Source organism: Pleurodeles waltl, chromosome 7 (genome assembly GCF_031143425.1).
Source record: "Pleurodeles waltl isolate 20211129_DDA chromosome 7, aPleWal1.hap1.20221129, whole genome shotgun sequence".
Lineage (NCBI taxonomy): Eukaryota > Metazoa > Chordata > Amphibia > Caudata > Salamandridae > Pleurodeles > Pleurodeles waltl.
Genome location: NC_090446.1, coordinates 302599280 through 302608947, shown reverse-complemented (window position 1 = coordinate 302608947; position 9668 = coordinate 302599280). Strand labels below are relative to the sequence as shown.

Here is a 9668-nt window from a genome sequence, read left to right as displayed (position 1 = left end):
ACGCAGCGCAATCTTACTGGGCAGTAATTGAACGCTTTGCATGACATCAACTGTGTTACATGGATAATTGCACTTTTGCCAGTTATGTAGATAATTGCACTTTTGCCGGTAAAATTAATAATTGCACTTTTGCTGATACGTTTCCCTGCCAGTGAACTTCTGCTTCACACTGATGATGGCCGTCAGCTCGCTTATGAGAAACTGTTTTACTTTTAATTTTCAGTTTATGTGGCAAGAAAAGGCCGGTTGGGAGTTTACAACACTAGTTGCTCTAACGCGAGCAAACACGAGACCCATTGCATTGCAAATGCTTGTTTAAAGTAACTAAAGCATTGTGTGGTAGCACACTGTCTTTTATAGAATGCACATTTTCATAGAAATGGAGACTAACTTTGCAGAAACATACAGTTTTACTAATAAAACTATATAGCATAGAGCAGCCAAATGATAATGCGTTGAAATGGGGCTTCTGTGAAAGCTTATTGTTTGTGCATCACCCATTAAGGTGGCATTAATGGTTTTGATACTACTAAAATCTATTTCTAGCACACTTCAGAATGAATGTGTCTTTCATTTTTGCTTTACTGAATGTGGAATGCATACAGCTAATTCAGAGGTATTTACATTTTGTGGTGTGTTGCAAGACACACCTTCCTAAGAACGTCACATAATTCACTTTAAAAACTCTACTCACTTTGCAGTCTGAGAAAGAAAAGTAAACACTAGTCCCATGTTGAAAGAATAAGCAGCAACTTGTCAGAAGACATAACCAGATATTTGACCTCTGTCTTTGAAAGAAAAAAACACACAAAAAAAAAAAAAAAAAAAAAAAAAGTTACAAGAAAATACACAGAATTTAAAGGCATCTGTATTTTTTTTCTCAGACATTCCTGATTCCCCAAAATTCAGCTCACGACCCACAGTTTGGGAAACACTGACTTGTTGTATATGAGGGAAGCTACTTCTACTGCTGCTGTATACACTGTATGTTTGGGTTTACTTAGCAGTCGCTGGTCTGCGTGTGAGAGACATTACCCTTCTATTGCTTTGTTCTGTTTGCTCAGTCTGGAATGGAAGATTACACTATTTCTGTTCTGTGTATGAGGGAGGCCTGCACTATTGTTTCCCATTCAGCGTGCACCATCTTAGTGTGCTGCAACACTGCATCTCTGTTCATTAACCTGCACATCATCTGGTTTATGACTGATGGCAAAGGTTGCAGTGCTGCAGCCATTCCACACATTATTTCAGTGAAGCTTCTACCGATAACCATTTTGTCTGAGGATTAATGCATCATTGCTTTTTTTGCTTTGGGTATATGAAGGATCTTTGTGTATGGGAAAGAAGCCGCGACTGCTGTTGTCTAGGCTGTACCTGTTTTGGTTGATATAAGCCTCTCTGATGATACCTGGGACAGATGTGTGAGTAAGAACATGTGGACGCTTCTTTCACCTTCCTGAACCCAAGATGCTGTGTGTGCATATGCAAGTCAATCATATGTGAACCTGGTCTGGAACCTTCTGTTGACTTTGCTAGACACTACGTGAGTCTCTAAGAGTCTAAGTGCCTCCCCTGAGACGCTGGGGATCTTTAGGACAGTACTCCTGTGGTGGCATGGGACTTAAGGGATTATGTCAGGAGGTAAAATCTTTGTACAGGGTGAGCCTGCTTGGTGTATCCAACCAGTGCTCCATCACGGCTCAGACTTAATTTGTGCTTATGTCCTGGTCTACTGTGACTTTGGAATATCTTTGGTACCTCTGTGATTTTTGATGCTATTTCTACTTAAAACTTTTTAAAAAAAATCATACCTGCAGTTCCACTTATTCAAGTTTGGTCATTTTGGTGACATTTTGTTTATTAAATTTCACTCTATTTTTCTAATTCAATTTGAAATTTGTATTACTTTATTACTGTTTTGGTACTACAGAAAAACTTCACAAATTGCCTACAATTAAGCTTGGCTGCTCTGTGCAATAGCTACCAGGGCATTAAGCTAAAGTTAATTTTGTGACTTTGAGGATTACCTCTTACAAGGTTTGCAATTGTTTCTTGGGATGGGTATTCACCCACCCTCCCCAAACAATAATCCAATATCTTCCAGAGATTCTTAACAAAATGTGAAAAAACAACGAAAGAACTGAAACAAAAGCAGCAAATATTTAAAAGTGCACAAAATAGTTATCTCAACAAAGGAATGTATAAGCATTATTAATAACCTTTAATTATTGCTACAGCATATACATTAGTCATACAAAGCAGCAAAACCAGTGTTTCGTTACCACCAGACTCCTCCCGGCCTATAAAAAAGTTGATAGGGTAAATACTTTAACAGTTTTTACAAATCATATGTACACCAGGCCGTGATGGCCTATTCTCCTCTCTGCAGTCCTTAACAGGTTAAGACAAAAAATATTCAGTTCCCAACAGTTGTACGTACTTAAAAATATTCATATTTACAGGTAGAAAGTATGCAAAGCTTTATTGGCACAATATACTGGAGGCAATCTGAGCCTACCAGTTCATTTTCAGCAATAGGAAAGACACCGGGCTTGCACAGCTGCAAGAATTAAACTACGTGAAATAGAAAGCTGGAGGAATTGAGCTGCATGCTACATTAAAAAAACTAAGAACCATCCAGAAAATGTAAATGCACACTGCACTGCTTGCAGAGTTCCGATTCTGCAGGGAGTGCATAGGCCTGAGTCCCAGTACCCCAAGCTGGGCAAGGTATGCCATCACAATACCTGTGTTTAACTGAAGCCACATTGCCCATTCAGAGGCCTCCTTTCAAGAAAACGTTGGATGAAACAATGTTCACACTAGGACTACAGCAGCAACGGTTGACAAAGGGAGAACCAAGTACCATGTTCGTAGAGGTACCCATCGCTCACGAATAGTAACAATAAAAAAAGATATCTGCAGCATTTCTTTGAAAGATGAAGTGTCTCTTTCTTAAGCAACCTGGCTGTGAGGGTAGATTAATCCTTCTACAACCCCATACAAGATTGCACGGTTTACGGGGGCAGGAAAGAAGAGGGAAGAACAGAACCAAAGAGATGCTAGATACAAAAATCTATGGTTTGTGGTGCCTCTGTGAGTGCCCATGTGTTTTTTGCGTGGTTCTACGCTTTTATCCTTGGACACCTACAGTAGGCCTTTGTACCTTCTCCAATGGAGCATACACTTTTCTGAAACATCTGTGCAACACTTTCATTTTCTATAATCATGCCTTGATGCATAAGGTATAAGATCACAATTAGCTATGAAGACCTACTAAAGCATCTGAAACAATGTATTTTTCTCTGCTTGTAAAACTGTGTACACTAGTGTTAGTCCTGGTCATGCTGGTAATGTCTTTACTGATAAGGCAGGATAAGTAAAAAACATTCAACAACTGGATATCACCCGAGTGGCAATTGGTTAGGGAGATATTAACTTCTTGTCTCTAGAAAGCGTCCACTTCTAGTGGAAATTTGCTCTACTCACTTATGACTTATCCCATGTTAGGAACAAAGTGCCTTTTAACTCTGAGCCAGTGGTTCACATCAAACTCTAGTTTAATTCAGAGTAGGTGTCCTTAATTCAGAGTAGGTTTCCTCTCAGAGCATCAAACGTGGATTACTCCTAGGCTACCTGAGTGTGTTTCCACCACTCATTGAGCCCTTGTTTGGCTTAGAGTAGCGTTCCACTCTTGGTCACGGGAATTTGAGGGCCTGGTTCAGAGAGATTAAATATTGTTACCAGTTGTTAAATGCTCTGTGACTTCTGAGCAAACAAATTATCCTGAACAAATTTTAGTAAATATTCATGGAACAACAAAAAGGCACCAAAAACACAACCTCACCCATAAAAGTGATAATTGAAGGCAATCAATCAACAAATTTCCAATGCTGTACGTTAACCATTCATTAACGTGCCACAGCCTGGGTGGAGCTGGGCATGGGTGGTAAAAGCCTCTTTCTAGATAGGAGTCATCCACCCCTCACACAGCTCAGAAACTTAAGAGGAAGCGGACCTTAAACTATTTCAGACTGCAGATTGAGAACTTACACATTTTGTTCCATTCTGAAGGTTTGAGTACTGGAAAAGGGGTATTTCACCCATAAGACCTCGCCCACAGATGGAGTCGACCATCACTGCAAGGCTGCACTGGAAGGGACACATCTGCAATCTGTCATTAAGCTCTTTGAAGAGTCTCAGAAAAGACAAACAGATGCTTCAGGGGTCCATGCAACCAAGATGTTACACTTAATAACGTACACAGATTTGTATTGGTATTGTTGACATATTCTTAAAGATTGTTCGGTCTGATGCGGGCTGCTCCAAACCTTGGCAAGTTCTCCATGAACCTGGTCTTAAAAGTCTTATGACGTAAGGATACAAAAACAAAGACTTGAGTGCTGCAATTAAATACAAAGTGTGTGTGCTCCCATACACATTCAAAAGCATTATGGCAAAAACATGCACCTGACAGCAAAAAAAAGAGGACGAAAACGCTAGAGGTATTGAGGTATGCAAGTCTTAGTAACCCCACAACAAATCTACAAGGTATCATACCCAGGAAATCCCTGATAAGAAAACCAGCAGCACTTGCTTAAGTCAGAAGAGGAGGTTCCAGACAGCATTAAACAGAAGAGATTGACTTCCTGAGTAATAATTCAGGTACCCACAAGCACGTGGAAAGCTATGGAAGATTAATGCCATGGTGAGCTCTCTGCTGCAGGCAGGTACGGCATCTAGACTTTATGAACTAAGCAATATTTGTACCTCTGCTACAAATGCCCGGCTTGCCACGAAACAACAGGCATCATAACAGATTTGGTGTCCACAAATTAGTGTTCCAATGTGACAACTCTAGGTGCCAGTGAAAACGTTTTTGTTAAAAGATTAATAAAAACAAATGAAAAAACCTAGGTTGGCCTGGAAGATCGGTAGCATAAAGAGCGTGTTCCTCATTACATTTGTTTCAGTGCCACCAGAAGTATCGTGACTAGGAAAGTCAGAGTAGAAACTTTAAATGAAACCTGTTTCCCCTACCTCAGCAAATACCACATTCAGTACGGAAGACTAGCAACATAATGAAAGTGTACAGTTCACCACAGTGTGGAACATAGGGCTCTAAAGCCCTTTCTATACCCACTGAGAATATTCACTGGGAAACTAGTACCTGGGAATGTCTGTATGCACATTGGCACCCATCCTCTTTGAAGTATATGTGTACGCACAAAGACACAGGTTTTAAGCGTTTTTCACATTAAATGAGCAACTTTATCTACTTTTACTGTTGCCATGTGAACATACCATGAGGTATCTTTCCCACTGCCTTCATCTTCCTCATTCAACAAGTCAATGTGGCACTAGTAGGTGTGTTGGCATGAAAGGATTTTATTGCTTGTACATGTACTTGCTGGATAATCAGATCAAACCAACTCCAGTTCAAAAGTATCATCAAGTGCTGTGATCACCAGTTACCGCTGCCCTATACCACCTCACCTCCATGTTGGGCCCAGTCACTTGTGGCCATTGATGCAAGCCGCTTTCTGGAGCAGCACTTGTTTACGAGAAACCTTCAACCTCACAGATGTGCACTCCATACCAGAAACCTCACACCCCCTTACCATCCGAAGAAAATCCGCCAGTTCATAAGTGAAGTGTTTTTAAAAACTCTTAGGAACAGATACACAATTTTTGAATATTTCACTCTAAACTGCCTCTTTCTCTTGGCTTCGACTTTTTACCTGATGGAACGCCATTGCTGTACACTCTACTTCCTGATTCATTAGACAACACCAGCTGCCAGGCCATGTGACTCCCGCTTCTTTAATCCCGGCCACAAAATCCTGTCAACCTTGGTGGTTGAGCAGGTCATACTCCAGCAGTTTGTGTGCCCAAGGCCAGAAGTCCCAGGAGGCAGACGGTGCACAGCTCTAAAAGAAGAGCCATTTTAGCGCACCCCCCAACAGAGGGGAATGGCCGGAAGGGTGGCAGCTGTGTGAGGGCCGGTTCTTTGCATGGGGCAGTGATAAACCGCTGGGAAGGAAGGCACGGAAGCATTCATGGAGTAAACTGTACATAGTTGTTTGCCACAGGGTCCTCGGAGCTGCTGGTTCAAACCGTAGCTAGAGGTAGTTGTTGCCTGAAAATGATTGGTCTCTCGTGGTCTGAGACGACCTCACTAACACCATTTGCCTTGGCACTATGTAGTTTCACTTACGAATGGAGTAACAATCGAAGTTACCTATAGAGTATCCCTCCAGGACACTTCGATTACTTGAAGGGGTGTTTGGGGGAGGAGGGGAAATCCCACCTATCTTATCTAGTCTATTGATAGAAGCCCAACCCTGCTGTCATGGGTTTTAGATACTAGAATGAAAAATCAACCATTTCAGCGAACGAACAAGTACTTATTACACACCGAGGGTCTGTAAAGTGAGTAGTAGGACTCCATGCTTCTGCAGGGCGCAGAGCAACGTTACTGGCAAAGAGACAGAAATCCAACCGTGAAAGGCCGTTGAAGTGTCTTTCGGAACCTGGATCTCGGATATCCGCCACTGTACAAACAGCCTCAAACACTGGAGCCAAGTGATCTGGCAGGAGATAGAATGGAAGACTGTAATTCTGACATCAACTTATTATTTACACTTCGACAATGTCAACAGTAATTCCTTTTGGCATACGATCTCAGCTTTGCTACCATCCTGCACCACATCTTTTATTCCATGTACTAAACCTACCCGAATCACACAATATGTACGGGGTCAAGGGTTTCCCTGAACTTCTGTTCCCCATATTGAAACGTCGGGCTCCCAAGATAAGAATACCTTTATGAAACATGTCCTCATTCACAAGACTCGCCATAGGGCATTATTAAAAAATTGTTTGCAGAAGAAATGCCTCTACTGTCAGTGGAAGTTAGAGAGAACATCACTCTTCTTCGATAAGTTGTACCTCATTAACCCAGCACAAAGAACCTACTAAGATCATCTGATGGGTGGAACTGAAATGTAACAGTTCCAGGCTCCGGGGTGGTCATAGTTATGTACAGACTGCAAGTACCGCACCTACTCATCGTACCACGGAAATAGCACCAGAGCACATTTGGCACACACCAAAGATGCTCCAATCAATGTTTTTTTTTCCACTGAAGGGTCAGTTCCTCGTTACCAGTTAACCACAGAAGACCCCTCCTCTTTATGCAGTTGATTGACCATCGTGACGTCATCGGGAACCAGCAACCATAGACGTATGTGGTCAGGTAAGTAAAAACGTAGTTTGAGCTAGCAAAAGCCTTTCCGTTCATTGTTCAAGTCAAATGTCTTGTGCAAATAGAAAAACATGAAATATTAAAAGGAATATATGGTGAATAAATGAATGAATGGAGCACCCACATTATTTGGAATAATGAAGTGCTGCTTGTCACGGAGTAGTGAACACACCGCAACCTGAGAGGGGTTCTTGAAATGTACCGGCCAACACGAGATACAAAAAATACAAGTCTTGGTACCAAGGCCAGTCTGAGGTCTAAAGGTTCTCCCCAGGCTGGTACTGCGGTTCTGTTGCTGTGAAATAGTCTTCCAGGAAAGCCTGCAGGTACTCAAATGTGGGCCTCTCCTCTGGGTCCTTCCTCCAGCACTGACCCATAAGATCGTGAAGGGACTCTGGGCAGTCAGGTGGGCAAGGCATCCGGTAACCACGCTCGACCTGGTCCAGGACTTCTCGGTTCACCATACCTGCAACCCAAGCAGAAGAGATCCTTAGAAGCTGAGGACAACAGCATTAACAGGCTACAGTACAAGCAGGGCAAACCGATATACACACCAACAAAAAGTCAGCACACCCAGGTCAACCAGCTACTCTGCTTATTATAGTGCTTTTTGGTTACAAGCTAGTAGTTTCAGGGACCTGCCAACAAGGATTTTCTGCAAATCGTCTATACCACTTTACAAGAGTAGTCATTCAGTGAATCGAACTCGAAGCTCTCTTGCATCCAGCAATTTTAATCCCCAAATTATCTCAGTAGACTGAAAATACAAGGTTCTAATGTAAAATATAAACACTTGTTTTATATGAAAGGCTCCGCCACACAGAGACTCTGCCTGCCCTTCACCATGCTAACACTTATTAATCATAAACCCCCACAAACTACACATATCTAAATAAATATAAATATATATATATATATACACACACACACACACACACAATACCTACATAAACTTGTATCGCGCTGGTACCAGACTGATCAACAACCGAGCAACAAGTGGTTACGCCACTAACAGCTCAGTTTTCAAGAGCTTCCTGAATTTAAGGTGGTCCTCGCATTGATGTATTTGGTATGGGAGTTCTTTCCAGAGCCGAGGAGCCAGATCTGAGAAGGCTCTTCCTAATCTTGCTTTCCTAATTCGAGGGACTAAGAGCAAAGCTTGACCCGAGAAACGTAAAGATCTGTTAGGGCAGTACTGAACAAGCTTGTTAGCTATATAGAGGTGGCCTTTTCCATTCAGAGCCTCATGAGTCAAACAGCACACTTTAAAAACGATTCTCTTGCGCAAAGGCATCCAATGGAGAGCCCGCAAACGGGAGACGATGACGATTTAGATGGTAGATTATAGATGAGACATGCCGCTGCATTCTGAACAACTTGACGTTTGTTCAATACTGACTCGTTAGAGGAGGCTAATAAAGCATTCTAAACTGTTAACCACCAGTGCTTTGACCAAAATCTTCCTAGCTTAGTGAGGAAGCAGGGCAAAAATGTTCTGTAAAAGATGGAGCATGTGGAAACAATTGGCAACGGTGATCCCGACCTATTCAGTCATTTAGAGAGAGTGATCGAGACTGACACCCAGGTCAAGTTTTTCATGACTACCTTGAGGCTAGGGGCTGGGCCAAGGTTGAAGGCCACCAGTCGGGAGTCAAAAACTGTTGAGCCTTGCCAAACAGCATAATTTTTATTTTACTAGCGATTAGCTGTACACAGTTATCAGTCATCCATGATGGAATAGCTTTCATACCCACCGAAAAGCAAGCTGTAGCCTCTTTCAGATCCTTACCCAGTGTAAAAATCAACTGGGATTTGTTAGACCTGGCAGCTTTTTAGCAGGTCTCCCCTGTCTTTTTGCCTTCTGACCTCCTGGTTTTGGACTCTGTTTTTGCTGGTTTATTGTCTCTGCGCACTTCACCCCTGCTAATCAGTGCTCATGTTCAAGTGCTCCCCATATAAATGGTACTGATGATTGTTTTATCCATAATTGGCATATTTGATTTGCTTATAAGTCCCTTGTTAAGTGCACTGGAGGTGCCCAGGACCTGTAAATCAAATGCTACCAGTAGGCCTGCAGCACTGGTTGCGCCACCCACATTAGTGGCCCTGTAAACATGTCAGGCCTGCCACTGCAGTGTCTGTGTGTGTGTAGTTTTACACAGCCAATTCAACTTGGCAAGTGTACCCACTTGCCAGGCCGAAACCTTCCCTTTTACCACATCTAAGGCACCCCTAAGGTAGGCCCTAGGTAGCCCCATGGGCAGGGTGCAGTGTATGTTTAAGGTAGGACATATACTAGTGGGTTTTATATGTCCTAACAGCAAAAAACTGCCAAATTCGGTTTCACCATGCAAGGCCTTCCTCCCCGATAGGTTAACATGGGGGCTGCCTTTATATATAT

The 9668-nt window shown here is 42.4% G+C and overlaps 1 protein-coding gene across 4 annotated transcripts in view; it reads right to left on the bottom strand.

The window, feature by feature from the left end:
- Positions 1–2200: 2200 nt before the first annotated feature.
- SRC (SRC proto-oncogene, non-receptor tyrosine kinase) overlaps positions 2201–9668 on the bottom strand; it is a 194686-nt gene continuing 187218 nt past the window's right edge. For all 4 annotated transcript variants that reach the window (XM_069243727.1, XM_069243731.1, XM_069243730.1 and 1 more), the window contains one exon: positions 2201–7733. In XM_069243727.1, the coding sequence (XP_069099828.1) occupies positions 7525–7733 (209 nt within the window). In that variant the 3' untranslated portion in view covers positions 2201–7524. The remainder of the gene's footprint in view (positions 7734–9668) is intronic.